The 25,042-nt window shown below is 36.0% G+C and overlaps 1 protein-coding gene across 3 annotated transcripts in view; it reads left to right on the plus strand.

Annotated features, from left to right (window-relative positions):
• Positions 1-11,053: 11,053 nt before the first annotated feature.
• The window catches only part of pbx3b (pre-B-cell leukemia homeobox 3b), a 105,921-nt gene continuing 91,932 nt past the window's right edge, over positions 11,054-25,042 (plus strand). For all 3 annotated transcript variants that reach the window (XM_060882068.1, XM_060882070.1, XM_060882071.1), the window contains exons 1-3: positions 11,054-11,187; positions 12,397-12,622; positions 13,271-13,344. In XM_060882068.1, coding sequence (XP_060738051.1) covers positions 12,426-12,622; positions 13,271-13,344 — 271 coding nt within the window. In that variant the 5' untranslated portion in view covers positions 11,054-11,187; positions 12,397-12,425. The remainder of the gene's footprint in view (positions 11,188-12,396; positions 12,623-13,270; positions 13,345-25,042) is intronic.

Raw genomic sequence — 25,042 nt, forward strand, 5'->3', positions numbered from 1 at the left:
CCCTCGCCAAAGACTGTGACTGAGTTGAAGGCCTATTTGGGATTGTTAAACTACTATAACAAATTTTTGCCCAACTTGTCTACTGTTTTAGCCCCAGTGCACAAGATGCTACGGAAAGATGCAAAATGGCACTGGGGTAGCAAACAAGAAGTTGCCTTTGTTCAGTCTAAAAATTGATCCAATCAGTACAAGCTCTGGTCTATTATGACCCCCAGAAGTATATGATTTTATCATGTGATGCTTCTCCTTATGGCTTAGGTGCAGTTCTTTCGCATAAGATGCCAGATGGTAGTGAAAGACGCATTGGATTTATGTCATGGACATTGAATGACGCTGAGCGGAATTATTCGCAGTTGGACAAGGAAGGATTGGCTGTAATGTTCGGCTTACAACACTTTCATAAGTATTTGTATGGTTGGAAGTTTGCCATCGTTACAGATCATAAACCCTTGTTGTCTTTGTATAACGAGTTAAAATCTGTTCCCCAAATGTCATCTCCTAGTATTTAGCGATGGGCTGTGACATAAAGAGCATTTAAATACAACATAATCTACAAACCTAGCAAAGATCATGCTAATGCAGATGCTCTAAGTCAGTTTGCCATCTTTGCCAACAGTATCTGTCCCTGAACAGGAGGAAAGAATACTAATGCTGGAGAATGCAGACATAACCTTGATTACAGAGAACAGGTGAGAAGTTGGAAACAAAAAGATCCGGTATTATCCAGAGTAAGAGAAATGGTGCAACAAGGATTTCTGCAGGAATTAATAGGAGCAGAGTTTGACCCATTCACATCAAGAACAGATGAATTAAGTGTACAGGATGGTTGTGTGCTTTGGGAGCCTCACATAATCATTCCCAGTGTGGGTAGATCAGAAGTCCAGAAACAGCTGCATAAGTGTCACTCCGGAGTGGCTAGGATGAAAGTGTTAGCCCGAAGTTATGTGTGGTGGCCTAAGTTTGACCAGGATGTGGAAAGGTTAGTTAAAACCTCTTGTATCTGTCAAGAACATAGAAACGTTCCCGCTGTAGCCCCACTGCATCCTTGGAATTGGCCAGAAAAACCATGGCAAAGATTGCATGTGGATTATGCAGGACCATTTATGGGAAAAATGTTCTTGGTCTTGATTGATGCACATTCAAAATGGATAGATGTGTATCCAGTGAACTCCACTACATCTGCTGTCAACATTGAATGTTTGCGTACTAGCTTCAGTAACCATGGGCTACCTGAAGTGATCAGATAATGCCACCTGTTTTGTGAGTGTGGAATTCAAAGAGTTCCTCAAAAAAAATGGAGTATGACATGTTACTTCTGCACCCTATCATGCTTCCAGTAATGGGTTAGTAGAATGGGCTGTACAAATTATTAAAGGCATGTTTAAAAAAATGTGTTGAAGGAACAATGGCAATTAAAATGGCTTGAGTGTTATTCAGTTACAGGATTACTCCTAGACTACCACAGGACTTTCTCCAGCTGAACTGTTGCATGGATGGAAATTGCGATGTTCTTTGAAATTCATACATCCTAATTTAACGGGGAAGATTCAGGAACAACAACAAAAGCAAAAGGTCCATCATAACAAAAAGGCCCATGAACATAGCTTTGGTGTTGGAGATCCAGTACAGAATTTTACTTATGGACCGAAATGGATTCTGGGGCATATTGAGACTGTGACTGGACCACTTTCTTATAAAGTGATGCTGGGGGATGGGAGAGTGGTCCGAAGACATGTGGATCAAATTCATGCCCGACAGAAATTGCTTGTGAACCTTTCAGAGGAGGATATGGGCTGTAAATATCCTCATTTGGACTTCTCTGATAACTCAGCTCCTGTAGTGGCTAAAGAGACTGATGGGACAGAGACTGAGGACATTTCTAGTTAGACTAATCCCCTTGAATTAATTGGGGATTCTGCTCAGTCTGGTGAGATAACCAATCACGGAAACACTGACAAAATCCTTTAGCCCTGTTGTGAGATGTTCACAGAGAAACAGGAAATTGCCTGGTCATTTAAAAGTGGCGTGACATACGGCTAAGTATGGTGACCCATACTCAGAATTTGTTCTCTGCATTTAACCCATCCAAAGTGCACACACACACAGCAGTGAACACACACACCATGAACACACACCCGGAGCAGTGGGCAGCCATTTATGCTGTGGTGCCCGGGGAGCAGTTGGGGGGATTCGGTGCCTTGCTCCTCAGATTAAGAACTGAAGTAAAAAAAAGTGAATTATATTGTAACATGATTGGTGAATGAAATTTATTGTGATTAATGAAGAAATATTGTAAACTTTGGGGGGGGGGGGGATTGAAGATGTTAATAGTAGATATAATCCACCTGTGATCCTGTGAAATGCGTGTGTATTATTGCTGCTGTTTCCTCCTGATTAAATTTCCTCTTGTCCAGATCTGTCTCTCTCAAGATATTACACACCTGAAAGCAGATAAAAAGGAAAGAAGTTGACTCAGTCTTTACATTGTGTGTCTGAGTGTGCCACAATAAGCAAGGAGAACAGAAAGAGAAGAGAACTGTCTGAGGACTTAAGAACCAAAATTGTGGAAAAATATCAACAATCCTGAGAAGGATTCCTGATGCCTGAGGGCCGGGGATGCTGGGAGCATCCTGTTCAGGAATGTTCCCCCTACTGCCCACCCCAGGATGGTGGGTTGTCCAGTCAACCTTCAGGCCTACTGTCGCCCACAATTTGTTACACTCAGCTTTTATAAACATGATTCAGACACAGAATATAAGAAAAAGAAAACATCATCTACCATTGGCTAGATGGACAACGCCTGGTTGTCCCCTGCTCAGGATAATTACCCTTATCAAGGTCTACCTAGAGTTGTTTATTAGTCAACTTCCACTATGCTCCACTTCCACTATGCTCCAGACCATCTCGCAAGACCTTCTGCCCTTCTTTACCACTATCATCAATATGCATCTAGTCAGGTACCAACTACTTTCAAGAGAGCAAGGGTTATTCCCATCCTAAAGAAACATGCTCTGGATCCATCAGACATCAGTAACTACAGACCGGTATCACTTCTCTCGTTTCTTTCAAAAAGTCTTGAACGCATTGTCTATAATTAACTGTCTGTCTGTCTCTCACAGAACAACCTCCAAGATCCCAACCAGTCTGGCTTTAAAGCAGCTCATTCCACAGAGACAGCCCTTTTTGATGTCTCTGAGAAACTACATGTTGCTAGATCAACCAAACTGTCATCCGTCCTTATCCTCCATTACCTTTCAGCAGCGTTTGATATGGTCAACCACAAGACTCTTTTGTCCACTCTCTTTTTTGTGTAACTCTTTTTTGTGTAACAGTTTCTTCCCACAAGCCATCAGACTCGTTAATAATTGAAACTAAACTGTTCTGAGCACAACATACACACGCACATCAACTGTATGGACAGACCTACACCATATACACACACTTCCAATATACATCCATCAGCCTGTTTACAAGCTGTTTTCCATCAACCTGTTTACATGTTGTTTACATCCATCAACCTGTTTACATGCTGTTTTTGCACACTTTTTTACTGTTTGCATATATGTTTGCATATACTGTCATTTGCTGTTCTGCACAATACTTTACATTATCTCAGGGACCTTCTGCTATGACACTGTGTTCATTCTAGTATTACTGCATGCAATATTGTTGAACATACAGTATTTACACTGGTCGGCACTGTTTCTGTTTATTGTCTTTTGTATATTGCCTTTTTTGTATTGTTTTGTAATTTTTTGTCTGCACTGTCTTTTGTCCTGCACTGTCATGTCTGTCTTGTTTGTCTTGTCCTGCACTGTTTGCACCAGGTTGCACAGTTGCACTTTATGTGGCTAAGATTACTCACTAGTCCTTAGCTCTGTCTTTGCATTCATGTAGCACCATGGTCCTGAAGAAACGCTGTCTCATTTCACTGTGTACTGCAACAGTTATATTAGTGAAAGTGAAAGTGATGGGACATACAGCTAAGTATGGTGACCGATACTCAGAATTCGTTCTCTACATTTAACCCATCCAAAGTGCACACATGCAGCAGTGAACACACACACCGTGAACACACACCCGGAGCAGTGGGCAGCCATTTATGCTGCGGCACCTGGGGAACAGTTGGTGCCTTGCTCAAGGTCACCTCAGTCGTGGTATTGCCGGCCCGAGACTCAAACCCACAACCTTAGGGTTACCATTAGGCCATATATATATATATATATATATATATATATATATATATATATATATATATTGAAATGACAATAAAAGCTTCTTGACTTGACTTGAATTGATGAAAGGCATGACAGAATGGCACAATCATCAAACAAAGTTTAGATTTTAACATTGTGTATTGCCCCCTCAAGCATCAACAATGGCATGCAGTCTTTTGTAAAAAAAAAAAAGTATAGATAATATAATTGCCCATTCCGCTTGGCAAAATGCTGCCAGTTCCTCTACATTTTTTGTCTTAGACAAACTGCACGTTTAAGATCTCCCCAAAGTCGTTCAATGATAATTAGGTCAGGAGACTGTGATGGCCACTCCAGAACCTTCACCTTTTTCTGCTGTACCCATTGGAGGGGCAACCTTGTCGTGAGCTTTGGATCATTGTCATGTTGAAACATCCAAGAGTGTCCTGTGCATAGCTTTCATGCTGTAGAATTATCTGCCAGTATATTCTGAAAAAAGCTGCATTCATCTTGCCATCAATTTTTACTAATTTCCCTGTGCCACTGGAGCTCACTCAGCCCCAAAACTTAAGCACCATGCTTTACAGTGGGGTTGGTGTACTTTTCACCGTACTGTATGCCTTGGTAACCCCTCTTCAATGGTGGGGCTGTCCCTTCCTGTCCCTTCAGTTCCTGCTCTTTGCTTATTTGTTCCCTACTTGCTTGTTCCTTCTTTTCTATTTCCCTATTCTTTCTAGCTTCTTCCTCTAGCCTCACCTGGCCTTCCTCCTTAAACTATCCTAAAATTCTCAGTTTCTCTTTAGTCTTTTCAAATTTCTCATTTTTTACTTTCTGCCAAACATTCTACTCTGGCTTTCATTTTATTACACAACTTTTAATTAAACGTGCCATCTTTGGGCCACTGCAATTCTCCTTTCATCCGGTCATGCCATTTTTTATACACTTTTAAATTCTGTCTTCACTGTCTCTGTGTTTGGCAACTGCAATGCTTACAGGAGTAGAAGAGCCTTTTTTATCCGTGTTGTCACCTTGTGCTTCACTTACCTTATAATATTTTAGACCTGGGTTCTTGCTTGCAGGGGACCACTTCAGCTGAACATTTATCTGCTTCACTGTTAAATAAGATCTCACAAGGTTTTGTCCCACTTGGCCTTTTAACACATTCACTTTGTCAACCAATATGGCTATAGCCAGCCCTCTTTCCCAATTCACCACTCTTGGCTCTACTGTCACCAAGGTTGTTAGTCTTGAGCAGTAGTTAGGTTGTGTTGGTTTAGTAAATGTTAGGTTTATAGTTTTTTAATTTTCACTTACTATTTCAGACAGTGGCAGCACAACCTGGCAAGCTCCAGGATTTTTTAATAGATATCGCAATATCGGACTTAGTACTTTAGATGTCCACACCTTTCTTATTTTCTCACACTAACCTTCAAATGGAAACTCACAACACAATGCTTCAAGTCCTTTAAACTTAAACAATGGCCACAACTTTGCGACAATTTCCTTTTCAGATTGCCACCTGTTGTTTCTACGGCGACAAATCTGCTTCCTCTTTAGCCACTCAACCGCACTCACGCCATCAACCACTTTAGCAACCAAACAACAATCAATTGGATTTCTGCCTCAATTTCTACTTGTATTATTCAGAGGATGATAAATACTTCTATAACCACAACAGCTTTGTCTACCATTTATCCCTTTTTCCTATTCCTCTTTCCTTTGTTTAAGAACGACTATTTACACATCAATCACTCCAACATAAACTCAGCAAGTTAAGTGCATCATACCATCACACAATACCATTAAGTCACTTATGGGGCCCCCTTACCTACCATGCAGACCTGTCCACAGAAACGGTGGTACAGTATCTAGGGACACACAAAAAATCTCTTTTACTATTTCTCACTTTTCACCTGCCTGTGCAGTCCTGGATCTTGTGGGGATTTCCAACCCACTCATCAGCGGGATCCAGAGGAATTTTCTCAAAACCACATGCCTGTACAGATCTATTCAGGATAGCTTTAAATCTGGTCATGTGACTTCCACTTACAAATAGCGGTATCTGTGAGATACACACATTCTCCTTCTAGCATACATATCCTATTTCATGTACTTTGCTAATCACTCATCCAGTTTTACCACCCTCCCCAGGATTCTTTGCACAAAGTCAAAAGCTGCACCCTCCCTGGGGCCACCCTTCCCACAGACCACGGAAATTTTCTAAGCACAGACTTTGAGTATAACAGGTGTCTGTTTACCTTGTTTTAATGTGCCTCTGCGGTCTGTTGGGGTGAATGGTCCCGACTCAGGTTTCAGCCTTACGCCCACTTGCAAGAGGTACCAGGTTTCAGCCCCAACAAAATTTGGTGTTTAAATACCTCTTTATTGTGCTACTTGAAACAACAACAACACTTTTTTTTTCCAGAGGAGCCTATATTTCTCTCTAAGTTGTTTGTGGGTTTTACTATACATCCCAAACAATTGTTCTGGCAGTAGTGGGTGAAATCTTTCTGGGTCTACCTGACTGGGGTTTAGTATTAACAGACCCTCTTATTTTCCACCACTTTTTTCAGAGATTGAACAATACTGACTAACATTTTCAAATGTGGAGATCTTTTGATATCACTTTCCTGCTTTATAAAGATCAACTACCTTATTACGCAGGTCCGTTGGCAGTTCTTTTGTCTTTCCCATGGTGTAGTATCCAGCCACGTCAGTGCATCACCTCATGAGCTGAGAAACTCACAGACTATGCACATACACTAATTACAATTACAATGAGTCACAGGCATGGAAACTTCCCTTTAATAGCAATTATTAATGTGGAACAATGTACAAAGTAATAATGTGGCCAAACATTCAGGGATATGTACATTTTTAATCAGGGTTGCTTGATCGTTCAGTTATCATTAGTTTTTAAAAATGAGTCAAACAACTATGTGATAATAAATTACTTCACATGACCACTATCCTTATATAAGGAAAAATCTTTTGCATTGTCAGTCATATTTTCTAAATAAATTGCAATGATTAACAATTTCTTGCAGACTTTTGAGCACAAGTGTGTAAACATATGTTTAGGATCATTGGAGTTAATGTTCTCCATTAAGCAAAACAATGGATAGTTCCCTTTTATACCTTAATAGGGATAAATATGCTGGGAGATAAAAACATCAAAGTTAAAAACAACAAAGTGCACAATATATCTAAAAATTGTTATTCATTGTGTTAAAAAAATTGTCACTTAATTTGTTCCTTGCAACTCAATTAAGTCATAAGTTAAAAACCATTACAGTTTTTTGTGAATTTATATCTATTTATATTTTATTCATATTGATAGAACATGGTGATATAGTTGGTATTACTTAAAAATAAACTTAATTAAAATGAATAATTAATCTAATTATAACTAATTAAGTGTAACTAATAAAAAACATGTAGACATTTAATTTGTGCAACCAACTGACATTAAATTTTTATTACATTCAGAAATCTTTTTGTGCTTCCACCTTCCACCTACAAAAATGAATTTAGGTAGCTAAAGAAATTTTAAAAGACCATTGCAAATGACTCCTGTGTATGTGATGAATAGTGTAATTCCACAATGTCCTATATGACCACATTCACAACCTTTGGCTCTTTCCCTCTTGTCTTAACCTGAGTACAACCATTCCAAAATGGCAAGAAGATGCTGTTTTGAAGGAACTCAGCACAACCTTGTGGCATATTAGGCTATGACAGTGATGTTCTCTCCTCTTTATCAAGGGCATCAAGGTTCTCTTTCTCTCTGTCACACACACACACACACACACCCACCCAAAAGTGTTGAACCGTAAAGAAATTCTTGGTTGTGGAAAACACTGTCTAATGCATTAATCCAATATTATTTCAAAATGATTGGTTAATTCTGAGCACAGTCACATGCCCATTAAAAATTGTTCCCCAAAACATTTTTAACAAAGGGGTGAAATTTTATATTTACTGTATGGTGCTATGTTTTAAATACTATGCGACACGAGTTAAAGCAAGCACATTAGAAAATTTATACCAGTACACTTTGTATATCTGATGTAAGTTATGATCTGCCATATGCTGTTCTACAAAGATTTACAGTTGATTAATTTGTGTACAGTCATGTGAAAAAATTAGAACACCTCATTAAATATTAAGTTTTTTATTAAGGAATGTCAACATGTCAATTTCTGATCTCGTTTCAATTTGTTTCTTTAAATGAAAGCGATGTCATTGCTTGTAAACAACAACAAAAGAAATCAACAATACAAATATTTCAACTGAAAAAAAGTTAAGACACCCTATGCAATAAATAGCAATGAGATATTTCTTGTCGCCATCTACCAGTGTCTGACATCAACTGGAAGAAGTTTTCGCCCAACCTTCAATGCAGAAATTTTTTTTTGTGTGTTTGAGGGGTTTCTTGCATGCCCAGTACATTTTAAATCACCCCGCTGGATTTCAATTGGATTTAGATCTAGGCTTTGACTGGACAATTCCAGAATTCTCCATTTTTTACTTTTCAGACAGTCCTTGGTGTATGTACTGGTATGTTTTTGTCATGTTGCAAGGTCCAGTTCCACTTTAGTGTCAATTTCTTTAACAGATGGTCTAACATTTTCCTTAAGCACTTTCTGAAAAAATGTAGAATTCATACTGCAAAGCATCCCCAAATCATAACACATCCACCACCATGTTTCATAGTTGTTATGAGGTTCTTTTCCTGAAATGCTGTATTTAGTTTATGCAAAACATGCCCTCTGTTATAGTCTCTAAATAATTACATTTTATACTCATCTGTTCAAAGCACATTATTCCAGTCTCTGTCTTTGTTTCTTTTTCTTTTTGCAAATCTCAGTCTTGTTGCACACCTCCCATGATAATTAAAGTTGTGCAGTCTCTTTCTGATTGTAGATTAAATCAAATTGACATCAACTTTAGCAAGAGCTTGCTTTAGGTCCCGTGATGATATTTTACGGGTTTTGGAGACTTCTTTAAGCATTTTGAATCTGCTCATGGGGTGAATTTGCTTGGATAGCCTGTCCTGGCCACATTGGCAGTCATTTTAAATGTTCTCTACTTGCAAATTATTTACCAGACAGTAGAATGGCTGATTACAAATTCTTTTAAGATCGTTTTATATCCCTTACCAGACTTACAAGTATCAACAATCTGCTATCTGAAGATCTCAGAGAGCTCTTTGGATTGCACCACGGTGATACCCCTCATTTCAACAATTAAGAGCAAACTAAACTAAATATCTGAGGTTTAAAAAATGCAATGCTCTGTAACAATGTTCTAATAATTTGTACCTGATGTGATACACCTGCAGGTAATTTTATTTATTTTTAGTACAAATAAATGTGGGGGTGTCTTTACTTTTCCCTCTCAAGACAATGGATATTTTTTAAATTACATTTTAAAGATATTAAAAAAGGTCTTTTCTTTGGTTTGTTTAGTTAAAGTTCTTGAATCTTCCAATATTGTTAAAATGAAGATCAAATAACCATAATAGTTTTAACTATTTTATAAAAATAAAATACTAATTCTAAAAAAATAAAAAAACACAGGCTTTCATGTGGTGTCCTAATTTTTTCACATGACTATAAATACATGTATATACATTTTAAATTCATGTTATTCAATACCAGTCACATGTTTTAAGCCATAAATGTGGAGTTTATTATTTTTTAAAACAGTTCCTTATTATATATTAATTACTATACTTTAACTATTACTGCCACATAAACAAAATCCAGAATAGCAGATAAATAAGGAAACCTAAATCTTTGTGGAACTTATTAACTGACATCATGTCATCATCATCATCCATCATCATCATCATCATCTTAAAAATATGTAGAAATAGTTTAGATTTTCAAATTTTTGTCGAGCTTTATTCATTATGTTCTGTCCACTGATCAAATATTGAATACAAAGGTTGTTAGGCTATGAGCTTTATTACTTATTTCTCTGAAAGCGTTGGTCTTATTTTTTTTTTTATTTTAGTTTTGGCATATCTGGTGCTTTGCCCTTTAGTTCTCCGTAACAGTAATTCTCGGATCCATCATGTACATTCACAGAGTGGTGTCGATATGTGCTAGGGCATTGGAGTTGTATCTTTTTAACTGCCTTAGTTTTTCTGTACCCCTTAGTTTTGATCATCAGCCCGATCATAGCACAACTGTGATTCTTTGTTTGCTTGTTTGTTTATTCCAAGTGTCTCTCTTTTAAACACTCATATATTGAACATTTTGTGTAGTTGATAAGTATAATTAGATAAGAAAAAAGAACACTTAGACTTTAAATGTAAGTATAATGTGTGTGAATTTAAAATGACCCATAAAGCACACACAATACATAAATCCACAGGAATGCAATTTGCAGGAGTTACACTGCATATGTTGCAATAGTGAATGCCAAACGGTACTCGGCCTTATTACTTAAGACAGATATATGTAAAAACATGAATCAGTTGAAATGGGACAAACGGCAAAACGCATAGAAAGTCGACAAACATCATCTTCGTTTCGGTACAAAACAGATCAGGGTAACCTGAAAACCATGAAGTGTGCAAGAAAAAAGCGTCAGTAGGAACACCGTCAGTAGATCTCGAGCGCGCCCGTGTCACAGACTAGTCTGCTACCATAGCAACTGCAGAGGAGCTCTGGGCAGAACCGCCTTCTTATGCCGTGCATGTCATCCTAGCAACAGCCAATCAGAAGTTGCTATCTCAAAGAGCAATAGCACCACGGCACTAAGGGCGGACCCGCGTGGTTTTATTGGACGTTTTGGCCATCACATAGACGGTGAAAACACGAGCATTGGTTCAAAGCGTTTTCTTACCAATGTTATAAACATGTCCTCTAGTCTGCAAGCAAAGGCTTGGTAGAAGCGACCATACTTTGCTATAGTCAAGAGAAACGGGGAGCTAGAGCAATTCATTATCAGTGTAGCATCAACCAGTGTAAAACTTCGGGTACGTCTTTTCTATATTTTATTGCAAATGTTCTTGTCATTCTTGTTGTGAGGGCATCTTGATAGAACGACTGCGCCACGCGCAATGCAGGGACTTCGGTTTTTTGTTATTTTTCAATATTCTTGAGTATAATTACTGTTATAAAGAGAAACATCGCGCATTTTGTTTTGTTTGTTTCTGGACAGAAGTGACAAGAACCCAAACCCCTCCCCAGAAGGCGGAGCGTGCATTTGTGTTGATTTTTTTTGTTTATATTTTCGTGCTCAGCTTAAGCTATGAGCCATCCACACTTAGAGAATGCCATTGAAACATTGTCAGTCTCGTTCTACCGCTGCCATCAACAAACATTAAGCACACACCCCAAGCGCTTGCCTCATAAAATTGAGCAAAATATTTTTGCGCAGTTTTTTCCGGGAGTTTTCCCGTTTTCTACACAATAGTCACAAAAACGACAAACTTTGTATTTTTTTTAAAATATGATTACTAATTTTGAACTTGCCACACTGTAGGCTTCAATTATTGGTGCCGGTACTAATAATATATTTTCTTATTTTAACCCTATAAGAAATTTTTTGAAGAGGCAAACATTTTGGATTATTCTTTCTCATTTTTAGGTATTTTATTTATGTATTTATTTAATTATTTATTTATTCGTTTGTACCATTTAACCTATTTGCTTACCGTCAGATTAAAATTGTTGTTTTTTTTTGTTTCTCTCTCTCTCTCACTCACAAACACACACGAGCATGTTTTTAAGAAGTTTTACATTTTAAAAAATCAGTGAAGTAGACTGCTAAAATTTAAGTAAACTCCAAGGGGCTTCAAAGAGAAATGACAAAGTCAATTTGGCTTGCACTGTTCTGACTGTATTCCACGATCTACCGCTGTCACCCGAATCCTGAAGTTTAAACAATAACGCCGAAATACCACCATTGACTTTTACCTAAGGGAACTATTCATCGCGGGATTGTTTTTTTTTTTTTTTTTTTTTTATTTTTTTTGCAGGACCTCACTGGACTAGCAATTCTACTGCATCGCTGGCGGCAATTCATGCCGTTTACCTTCACGCGAAATTGTTTCACATTTCGGAGCCCATATTTCGGAGCCCATAAAACGCTGCTCACGCTGTAGTCAAGTTGTGGTTTTTTTTTTTTTTTTTTTTTTTTTTTTTTTTTTTTTTTTTTTTGCATGTGCTCATTCCCTTCTCAGAAGCCAATTGATTGTGTTCCGGCGATCTGATGGACGAACAAGCCCGAATCATGCAGACTCTCAGCGGTGTGACTCTGGCTGGCCACACGGTGCAGGGGGGCATGGCAGTTCCGCCTCCACATGGACACGATGGCTCCGAAGGGGACGGGAGGAAGCAAGACATCGGCGACATTCTCCATCAAATCATGACCATAACAGACCAAAGTCTGGACGAGGCGCAGGCAAAGTTGGTGCATTTATTTTAAATTCAGTTCATTCAAATCACTTCAGTTCCATTGGCATTTTTACATTGACTTTGACTACAAGTTAGACTGTCGCACAAAAAAAAACTTTATTTAACATTCTAAATACACGGAATCACTTAAACTGACAATTCACTTTGGATTTATATGCTAATTTGTACTGTGCTTTCCTAAACATCTTCAAAGAATGCTACACAAATACCTTCGACAATAATTATATTACAAATGACTTTTAAACAGTAACTAGCAGACAATATGTACATTCGGTTACACTCTCTTTCATATATATATATATATATATACGTATATACGTATATATATATATATATATATATATATATATATATATATATATATATATATATATATATAGAGAGAGAGAGAGAGAGTGAGAGAGAGAGAGACACGTTTCATAGATGTTTATGCATTAGCCTGTTATTGTTAAAATGACATTAAATTTCGTTTAAAGAATGTATGCAAAAGATCCGCGGCATCATCCAATCTCATAGCTTTAGATTCAGGTCAGAATGATCGCACCTTAAAATCTAAATCATTTAAAATATATGCAGCACATAATAATTTATTACAACTGACCAAATATAAATCTTGTATCTTTTTCAACGCTAAAACAGAAAGCATGGCCTGAACTGCCACAGAATGAAGCCTGCCCTCTTCAGTGTACTCTGCGAGATCAAGGAGAAAACAGGTAAGATTGTGCACATGTTGAACTAAAGGGAAACATTACACTCGTGCGTCTCGAGAAAAATTCACCCCTGAGCCACCAAGCATTAACACACCGCCATCTTTACAGCTCGTCTTTTCTCGTTTTTTTTCTTTCTCTGAGCTTTCTTTTGGGTGCAGCTGTGTATCGGTCACGCTGCACAACCTAGCGCTACATTGCCAGTGTTTCTGTTCTTAAAGAAAGCACTAATTTGTTGTATTTTGTAACAAGATGCAACCAGGCAAAAGCGAGCATTTACCTCTGCTGATCCATCGATGGTACAAGTCGGTAAAGCATTCGCTTTATTTACACCACGTCAGTTCAGTGTTGCTCTAAATTAACCTCAAAAGAAAAGTCCGAAAACACTGCTGGAATACATGGTGTGCATTGTTAGATTGCGCGAGCGATCGATTGGATACATGCCCATTTTTTTTTTTGCAGACCGTTTGCTTAATTATTATAACCTCCTGGCTCTGGCAGACTTATTGTGCATCGTAAGGTGGTATAGATGGCAGTCCTGTATATTCTTAACACAATTATCTGTTGGCGACTAATTATTGACATTTTTTTCTGAAGGTTGTATTGTGAACGCTTATTGTAATTAGTCAGCACACTTGTTAATAGCAGTCAAAGTTATGTCTTGTAGTTAGGAGGTCTAACGGGAAACTTGGTTGTATTAATGGAGTTAATATTTGATGCCACAACGTTCTAAAAAGTATTTCTAAAATTTGCTTTAGTAGTGGCCCTCATACACTGTTGTACTAGTACTTGATCATAGTGAAATATATCTTTTTTTTATTATGTAGTTAATTTCCTATAAATATTACAGCATTTATCAATAGCTATATTATTTATATATTGTAATATTCCCTCACATTCCATGGTTTGCAACAGTGGAAAAATGGTTCGACTACTTAACAGTAAATTCCGCATTTAGAAAGTTAGACAGCATGATTCTATGCCATTGTGTAAGAAAAGTCCTGTAGGTATTACTGTACTAATATATAGAATAGAAGGCTACCCAGGTCAATAATATGTACAGTTTAATGTCCTTTCCTTGCCCTTTTTCATATGATATTAGAACAGGTGTTATCTTGTGCATAATATAAATAGAATGTCTTTAAATTTGCAAATATATTTCTATGATATAACAAAAAGTGATTGTATAGAACAACATTTAAAGCCCATTGAATGAGTTGACCAATAAGACCAAACACGGTGCAATGTTTTTGCGGCTGGCATCTAACAAAAAATTGTAAGTTGTACGTTTGAAATGTTTGCACTATTAAATTTAGGTATTTATTTTGAAATATTTAATTGTAATAGTTATTAAGGGTTTTCACAGTTTTAGGGTTTTTACAGTGAATCATAGAAAACAGGTACTATGCCTGAATGCAAAATTTTTGCACCCAGTGTGGTAATGAACAGTGTGGCAGTGTGCTTTGCCAGATTTGGTGGTCTCTGTGTGGTCTTTGTGTGGCACAGACGTGACTAAAGGAAGACTGTAAATTTTAATGAACTTCTGTGTGGCTGAAGCATTGCCGTGCTTTTCTTCCCAGTCTGCTTGAGTCGCTCTTTATGACTGTTCAGTGTAAATAGTGAATTGTGAGGATAAAGGTCTTAGCAGTAGCTTTATAGCATCATTTAAAGTATAATAATTTTCTATTAATAGATCAATAATAATTTTTTCTTGTTCTTTACATAAGAGCGTATACAGGAGATTTATTTTTATTTATTTATATATTTAATTCATTTTTAAAATGTTATTTATGTCTAGTCTATAACATTTAATACAATTAAATTAATTAATACAAAGATAAATATGCATGCAGTGTCAAACAAATTATTTAGATGATCTTGCTTGCCATCTTAATTGCTCTAATCTGTGAATTTAATCTTTTGTTCTGCTCTTATCCCACCCAAGCTAATTTACTCACAAGCTTCCTTTTATCAATTTGTTTTAAAACTCACAAATGAATATCTGTTTCATATTTACCCTTGTTTTATTATATCAGAAATTAATCCTCTTGGTCAGAAAATGCTTAGAACTTTAAGGTCTTTGAGTCTTTGATGTAGACTAGGTTTAAAATGTAAGTGAAATTAAACAACTGGAAAGAATAATGTTGTGACAGTGTTGTAATGATTCTGCAATGTAAATGGCTGGGAGAAGAAGCTTCTCTTTGTTTGTTAGAAATTTGTGTTTCCCTCATCAGCTTGTAGAAAGACATTGTCTCTGGGCCATAATAGTGTTCTACTGATAAACATTTTACTTTGTCTCCTCTTCTCTGCCAAATTTCCATTTTCTCTCCACTTTTTAAAAGTGTAGTATTTATATTAAATAATATTATATTAAATTTACATATTTATAAGTGTACTTTTTTTTGCAAAGTTCATATTGTCATTGTTGGGACAGGAGCTGTGTGTTTATTGTTGTAGAATGCATGGCGATATCGCAATAGTGTGTATGTGTGCAAGATTAATGAAAATTTACATTTTCAGAGATTTGGCTCTGTGAAACAACATTGTAGAGATAGGTTGGTAGATTTGATGTGTGGATAATGCTGTATAAATATGGAGATGTTATATATTGAAGCATATATATTTGCTGCCTTTACCCATGTGAGCTGGTGTGAATGTAAATTCCCTTTTGTCTAACTTTTTGCTCATGCACACTTTATCATTGTATGTTTGTGGCTAGTGGTCCAGGGTCACATGATTGCATCATGAATTTTACTATGTACCCGGATATTTCAACCAAAATCTGCCTGTTTTGACCCTGCTTAGCTGTAATGATGGTCCTTCTTGTCTAGCCTGTATTGGAGCTCATCTTGACTGAGTCTCTCTATCTCTCCTGCCTTATTCCCCACAGCTCAAATAGCACCCACTCCTGTTGTTTTAAGTTTAAATCATCCCTTGCATCCCAGCCCAACTTTTTATTTTATTGTGAATTAGGTAGATTTAAAATGGAGTAATACATGTATTATATCTATATTAATTTATTTGTGTTGCATGCATTCTCAATTACAGTGGATATAACAAATCTACTTTTATAAAATAAACAACATATTAAACCAGGTAGTCATGGACACCAACCATATCACATCGGATATAACAACAGTTATATTAAAATTATTTTAAGTTATTCGGTAGATGTGCTGAAAATGTTGCATAGCATTTAAAGAATATTCTGTGCCCAACAGAACTGATTTATAAGGCAGGTTTCATCCTCAAAAAAGATTTAACTCTTTAAATATCCTTTCCTTCATGAGTGTGACTTTAAAATTCTGTCTGCACAATTTCCATGCACAGACCATTGTATCCACCAATTATAGGTTGACAATTCTTGTTGTTATAAAGGCATGTCTAAATTCATTTGTCTTAATTTATGGGTTTGTGTTGGCTCACTTTCTTTTTTTTCATATTCTTATGAATTTTTATATTGTTTTTTAAATTAATACCAATATTATAAAATGACTGCAGTAATAATATAAATAATATAATAGTATAAAAATGGTAATAATAAAAAATTCTCCATCTCTGGCTTAGTGAACTTGTATGAGGGTATATTTTGATAGAAACTACAAAGTACTTCTGTTGTCACTTTGGATATAAGCATCTGCTAGATGCTGAAAAAGTAATAATAAATAAGCAATTAATACTTGAGACAGTGTAATCAATATATAAATGTGCCATCATCCTTGCAGGAGTTGAGATTGCTCACAGCAAGGTTTATGTTGTACTCAAAATCTTTATACTAAATATACATACACCTTCTCCAAAATTATATGATAAATATCAAATGTCTTGTGATCCTCCTACAAATGTAGGAGACAAATAACACTTTTTTAATGTTCATCCACTACCTATCCAAAATCATGATGATATAAGTACATTAGAATCTGTAACATGAACATGTTGAACAGTGTTTTCTTTCAGAACAGTTTTGTCATGTTTCAAATCTTGATTCAAATGTCTATGTGCAGCATGTATATGCAGATAAAGCCAAATAAATGCTTTATATAATTTAGATAGAAATTTCCCTCAGTTTGGGCCTAATTGTTTTACTCTATTCTCATTGAGGTGTGCATGTGAATGTTTTTCCCCCAGATTGCGCTTTTGACTGCAGCTGAATTTGCAACTACTAAAATGATAGTACTATTTAATGTAATTCATATAATGTATAGATAAAAACACAAAAAACAGATTTTTCCACTTTTACCACAGTGATTTGCCAATGGTTATAAATAATAATAAAAAAAAAATAAATATATATTATTAATGATGCTTTTTTCTTTTGTAGATACATTTTTATAGATAATGTAGAAAAAAAAATCAACTTCAGAATCAAGACTTCAACTGTACTATGGTATATTTAATTTAATCAACACATCCTCTGTTAAAAATAGTTACACCAGACCATTCCATATATTGGATATGCCGCTTAAAATTTCAGCACCCCACTTTGAGCTCATTTTCATTATTTCATTTCACCTCCAATCTACTGTGGTAGACAACTAAAATAACAATAACTATGTCAATGTCTAAATATTTGTAGCCTGAAAGAACACTTATTCAAATAGACAAATCTTGTTGGCACTCCATTAATATTAGAGGCTCTGGACAGATTTCCCCATTGCTAAAGCCCTAGAAGTATTAATTCACTTGGATATGCTAATTAGAAGGCATTGTGGAAGAAATGAGATTAAGTGACAGCATGAAATCATTTGGCTGTCAGTAAATTGAGTGTTTTTAGCAGAAGGGGTTTGTTTTTTCCCATCCATATTCACTTGCTTATTGCATTTAAATGAAAGCATCTAAATTAAGGGCATGTGCAATATAGACTTTATTATTATGATTTCATACATATTGCTTGCTTGAATTTTAGAATATTTATTTTTTCTCTCGTTTTATACAGTCCTGGGCCTTTACTCATAAATATTCAAAGAATAAGCTAGAGAGCTCCTAAGTTAGCTTAAAAATTTCTAAGTAAGAATTGCTAATTCCATTGCTAGGTATGACACATTCTTTCAAAGACTGTGATTGGTTGTCGAATAAAAAAAATTAAAATACAGTCTATTAAAAGCTTTCACTTTATTTCTATGTTAAGATGTTTCAGGCTATATGGTGTAGGGATTACGTTCATGACTGATCATATTAGAGATGCGCTATGTAACAACTGTAAATGTAAACATCTCAGCACAGAAATAACATAGTGCCAAATTATTTAACTACTGCCACTATGGCATTTCAGCTCAGTTTTGGAGATGTTAGTTAGATGTTGAGATGTTAGCTTATCTCAAAATATATATTTTTTGTGTGATCATATTAGAGATAAGATCTCAGACACACACACACACACACACACACATATATATATATATATATATATATATATATATATATATATATATATATATATATATATATATATATATATATATATATATAAAATATACAGTGGAGTGGAAAAGTGTTTGCCCCCTTCCTGTTTTTTTATTTTATTTTATGTTTGTCCCACTTTAATGTTTCAGATAATCAAACAAATTTAAATATAGTCAAAGATAACGCAAGTAAACACAACATGCAGTTTTTAAAAGAAGGTTTTTATTATTAAGGGAAAATCCAAACCTACATGGCCCTGTGTGAAAAAGTGTTCCAAGATGGAACATGGCAGAGTTCCAAGATGGAAACCGCTGCTGAGAAATAAGAACATAAAGGCTTGTCTCAGATTTGCCAGAAAACATCTTGATGATCCCCAAGACTTTTGGGGAAAATACTCTGTGGACTGACAAGACAAAAGTTGAACTTTTTGGAAGGTGTGTGTCCCATTACATCTGGTGTAAAAGTAACACTGCATTTCAGAAAAAGAACATCATACCAACAGTAAAATATGGTTGTGGTAGTGTGATGTCTGGGGCTGTTTTGCTGCTTCAGGACCTGGAAGACTTGCTGTGATACATGGAACCATGAATTCTGCTACCAAAAAACCATGAATTCTGCTACCTGATGGAAATATGCAGCCATCTGTTCGTGACCTCAAGCTGAACCGAACTTGGGTTCTGCAGCAGGACAATTATCCAAAACACACCAGCAAGTCCACCTCTGAATGACTGAAGAAAAACAAAATGAAGACTTTGGAGTGGCCTACTCAAAGTCCTGACCTGAATCCTCTTGAGATGCTGTGGCATGACCTTAAAAAGGCAGTTCATGCTTGAAAACCCTCCAATGTGGCTGAATTACAACAATACTGCAAAGATGAGTGGACCAAAATTCCTCCACAGTGCTGTAACAGACTGTAAGACTGCTGTAACAGTCTGTAAGTTATCACAAACGTTTGATTGCAGTTCTTGTTGCTAAGGGTGGCCCAACCAGTTATTAGGTTTTGGGAGCAAACACTTTCACACAGGACAGTGTAGGTTCGGATTTTGTCTTAATAATAAAAACCTTCATTTAAAAACTGCAGGTTGTGTTTACTTGTGTTATCTTTGATACTGTTATGCTAGACACAGAGGTGGAAGCCGAAGTGAAGGCAAAAAAAAATTGTAGCAGAGACAATGATATATCCGGTGGTGCGCTAGGGAGCGCGGCCCACGAAGTCCTGAAGAGAATGCCAAAGGCAGTCTGTGTCCAAATCCGAAGGAGCGCTTTAGCCGAAGCTCGAAGCTGGGCATTTACACCGGCGTGTAGTGAAAAGCACAGCCGAAGCATAGATAATAACGGACGGAGGTTAGAGTGAGAGAGGGGATTATATATGGTGGGTGGGGCACGCACGGGAGAAGAGTCAGGTAGCTCCCTGACAGATACATATATACATATATATATATATATATATATATATATATATATATATATATATATATATATATATATATAGTCACAAAAATAATCTCTACATGCTCTAATCTGTAGCATTTTATTAAACCACTTGTTATTAAATAATGTATGCAATACACTTCTTCTCCTTCACCTTTTGGCCATTTCTCCTCTGCTAAAGAAAATATTATGCCTCTTAAATGTCCTCCATCCTTCTCCTAAAACCTTTTAACCTTATGAGCCCTTTTAAGGGTTAAGATGCTTTATGAATAGCTTTTACTGTATCTTTATTAGGATCTTCTCTTTAATTTTAATGGGGACACACCCACATTTCTAAGAATTTTCTTAGAATTTCATCATTAGAAGCAGCTCTTTTCACTAAGAATTTTTATGAATACTGGCCCTGATGTCTATAAGAAATAGGAGGGGCACAATTATGTCTTTAGTGATGACATTGCAGAGGGTCTCTTGCTTAATTACTGGCAGCAAATATATAATCATAATTTGTCATTTCTCATCAAAAATCTTATTATACTGACCATAAAATGCATTTTGCTACCATGCTCAGTTGCAATTATATATTCCTGCCCCCTGAAAAAGTGATTTTTTATTTTTTTTGTCTACTGTTCAATTAGACATATCAAATTCATTTTGTAACAGAATAGTAAAAGCATTTTGTAACAGTAAATGTGCTATTCATAAAAATCCTGTTGGTTAATAAACAAAACAAAAACAATGTAGGATGAAAGCTGGCTTAAAAGTTGCTTCCATGTATCATGACCTCTTATTTTATTGCTGTGCAATACTTCAATCACAAATTTGCCATTCACAAATTCAACTGACAAAACAATCCTCTGCTGTTCTTCTGGAGGTCTCCCTATTATGATGTGTGCCATAATCTGACTTTTTCCTGAATGAATCAGTTTCCCATACTTCCCTCTTGCACAAAATCAGGACTTATTTCACACCTTTTTTTATGTTTATCTAATTTGTCTCCAGATCCTTTTTTTTTTTTTGCTGAATAATGCTTTTCATTGGTGTAGACTAAATATTTCTAATAACTTCTAATCTAAATTACATATCTAATGTAACTTGCTTTTTTATTGCAATTAATCAAGGTACACATATATGAAGAAAATCAGCATTATCAAATCTGGTGGCAATTTCTAATTGAGTGTGGCGTACATAAAAACACAACTTTACTGAAAGACTGATAGATGATGCTCATTATGTACATCACAGACAGTAAAACCTATATGTATTGCAAGGAGAGAGAGAGAGAGAGTTTCTTGAAGAACCTGGGTTTGCATTACTGGGCATTACTGCAATGTAGAGTCACTGAAGCTCTGCACTAGATTTAACTGTATGTGTGTGTGGTTTGTGTGCTCTTGCTCTAATACAGAGTAGCGCTAACAGGTGCACATGCAGAAGAGACGGCAGCAACAATGAATAATAGGTGAAAAGTTACCTCTATATGGTATTTCTGACGTATGGAGAGAAGTGTTTTGAAGAACCATTCCTTTCTGAAGTGCGATCAATAGAGTGAGTTTACAGAAAACTAAAGTGTCAATATTGCAAGCTCTCTCTTGCAGGAAAAATCCTGTCTATTGTTTTAGACTAAGACATTCTAGAAGCATATAGGGGTGTGAATGGCAGGTATCTACATACTTTTGGCAATGTAGTGTTCAGGCTCGATGCAGATTTTACACATCTGATACAACAAAAACTTCCCATTTTACCTTTTATATGTATTGTTTGTGTACTGCAAAGCAAATGAATTAGAATGTACACATAACTGTAAACTCAAGCAGTATAGGCTAAAAGCATAGCTTTGAAAAGATGTAAAATGGGCACTGAGTGTGTAAGCATTTCTAGAACTATATGGGAGCATTTATTTTTAGGCACCTTAACAGCAGAAAAAATACATTGATTTATATAATTCAAATAAATTTACCTGGAATTTCACTTGTCACTTTAATAAAACTACTATGTTAATACTTGCTAGGATCCCCTTTGCTATAGGAAGATCCTCAATTCTCTATGACATGGATTCATGTTGTAATAGCTACAGATTTTTCAGTTACAGTCATACTATGAATCTTTCTTTTCACCACATCCCAACGGTGATCTGGCATAGCCACATAATTGGCTGAATGGATAAATGTATGAATGGAGAGAGGTACAGGTGTATCTGATAAAGTGATCAGTGAACTGGTGAGCGAATACATAAACACACAAACATTTCTTTTGTGTTTGCCTTCTCTTGTTTTTCATTATAGTAGTGTAGATCTTGTCTTTGTGGGAATTTAAGATTAAAAATGAGTAGGCTGCAAAGGAAAGCCATTCAGCAGAAAGTTGACAGTAGAAAATTGAATTAAAGTGTGTTTTGCTTTTGCATCTGCCATCTATAGTCATATGCAGTGTCAGAATCAGAATCAGAAAAAGCTTTATTGCTAAGTATGCTTGTACATTTAAGGAATTTGTTTTAGTGTCATATGTTTACAGTACACAGAGACAACAAAATGAGAATACAAAAAAATACACATGTAAAAATTCAAAAATAAATAAATTGTATGTACCGTTGTGCCATAGATGGTAGAATGGAAAAGAATAGAATGAAATGCAGGGATGTACTGTACTAGAAACTTGTGCCTGGTTGGGCTGACTTTTTGAGCTCTGTATCGCCGAGCAGATGGTAAAAGTTCAAAAAGTCTGAGCCCTTTTCCTCACTCTGGATATATACAGTTCTTGAATAGTGGGTAGCGGAGCACCAATAATCCTTTCAAAATCCTGTCATTGGTCAAACATAATGTTAGTCACACAAAAAAATTAATGGCAAAATTATGCTATATAATTTAGTTTTTTTCTTGATTCTTATATATGTATTTTAGCCAGTTATATTGTGGCATTTATAGTAATGTTATGTCCAGTTATGTATTCAGCTTGATATTCAGCATTGTTTTTATAGAATTATTGAAATTATTCATTTTGAATTATGCATAATTTATTGAATTACACAGATCTCTGTTCTTTTGTGTTTATGATGCGCTTGTGCATTTAATAGTAATGTAATCTAGTGATTTGTGACTTCTAGATGTGATCAGAAAATACTTTATCCTTTATCAAGTTCCTATACATTGTTATACAGACGTGAATACAGAACACGAGTGGAAAATGTGGAAAAGTCTGCAATGCAATTAATTTTTAATCAATGACTTTCTTGCTGGCTTCCATAATAAATTATACAATAATGAATCACACATTATTTTATGGCAACAGAGCTGAATGCACATGTAAATGTCCCACTGTGCCATTTTGAATTGTTGCATCAAGCAATCAACTGCTTTTGTGCATTCTTTAGTTCTAATCACCAGATATTTGTTGATCAGCTTTATAATATCAATATTAACTTCATGAAAGTCTCCTGATGGTGTAATTCACTTGCTTTGTGGTGTTTTGCTCACAAAAGCAATACTCCAACTCTATGATCTCTTATTAACTACTTATATACAGTACTACATTTACAGCATTTAGCAGACGCCCTTATCCAGAGCGACTTACATTTTTATCTCATTTTTATACAACTGAGCAATTGAGGGTTAAGAGGCTTTGCTCAGGGGCCCAGCAGTGGGAACCTGTTGGATGTACAGTACTGTGCAAAGGCTTTAGGAAGAAATGTTGTAATGTAAGACTGCTTTCAAAAATACATACTTTAATTGTTTCGTTTTTAATTAATTTACAAAGTGATCAAACAGAAGAAAATTTAGCTTTAGGGGTTGGACAAAATAATGTAATTATTTTATTTGTGTAGACATTGTTGATATAGGTGACTTGTCAGACTTTCAAAGGGGCAAGCCTGTTTTGCAGGAGCATCTGTAATCTCTACAGACTGGAAAACTGGATGATATGGTCTGGTAAATCATTATATTATTCACAACAGTAGGATGAGTTTATGTATGGAGAAGCATACAACTTGGACTATCTAGTTCCAACTGTCAAACATGGGAGATCTGGGTGGCCATATCTTGTTTTCATTTTGCTCGCCCCATCATTAGCCTACATGCTTGTGTTACTGCCAGCAAGCATTTGGAAATTCTAAGTGATCAGGTGCATCATATGGTCCAAATGTTTTTTTCTAAACAGAAACCAGTGGGACCCAGGTATACCCATCTACTGACTGGAGAAGTATGGCCAGAGGTGGTATTCATGAAAGAATTGCAACCAAAAACATATCTCTGACATGGAAACCAGGCTAAACATGAAAACATAGAAACATACCGCAGAAAAATGGCAGCAGGTGCTCTGGACTGATGAGACAAAATTTTAAATATTTGGCTATAGCCGGAGGCAGGTTGTTCCCAGAAAGACTGGAGAGTGGTACAATAATGAGCTTCTGCAGACAACAGTGAAGCATGGTGGAGGTTCATTGCAGGTTTGGGGCTTTATTTCTTCAAATGGAGTTGGAGATTTTGTCAGGATTTACCTCTTCCCCTCGGTACAGCCCCTTATTTTAGCTTAATATGTAAATCAGGTTCATAAACACATAAATCTTGAATGTATCTACACATGCAGCACACCAAAACAATGGGAAAAAACTAATCTCATCGATTGGAAACACTATCTTCCAGTTGAATATTTTATGAAGAACATAATAAACATGTCGTACATGCAACATTTGACTCCTTAATCATCCATTACACGGCACAATCAGAAAGCTGAGATTCTACAGAACCCAACTGTATAAGGATCATCACTGTGTGAACAATATTCACATAATTAGAAGGTAAAAAAAAATACACAAAACAAAATTACGCTATGACACTACAGTGCCATGACACTAAATTTGCTCATACCTTTTGGTGTTTCAGGA

This window comes from Tachysurus vachellii, chromosome 11 (assembly GCF_030014155.1).
Source record: "Tachysurus vachellii isolate PV-2020 chromosome 11, HZAU_Pvac_v1, whole genome shotgun sequence".
Classification (NCBI taxonomy): domain Eukaryota; kingdom Metazoa; phylum Chordata; class Actinopteri; order Siluriformes; family Bagridae; genus Tachysurus; species Tachysurus vachellii.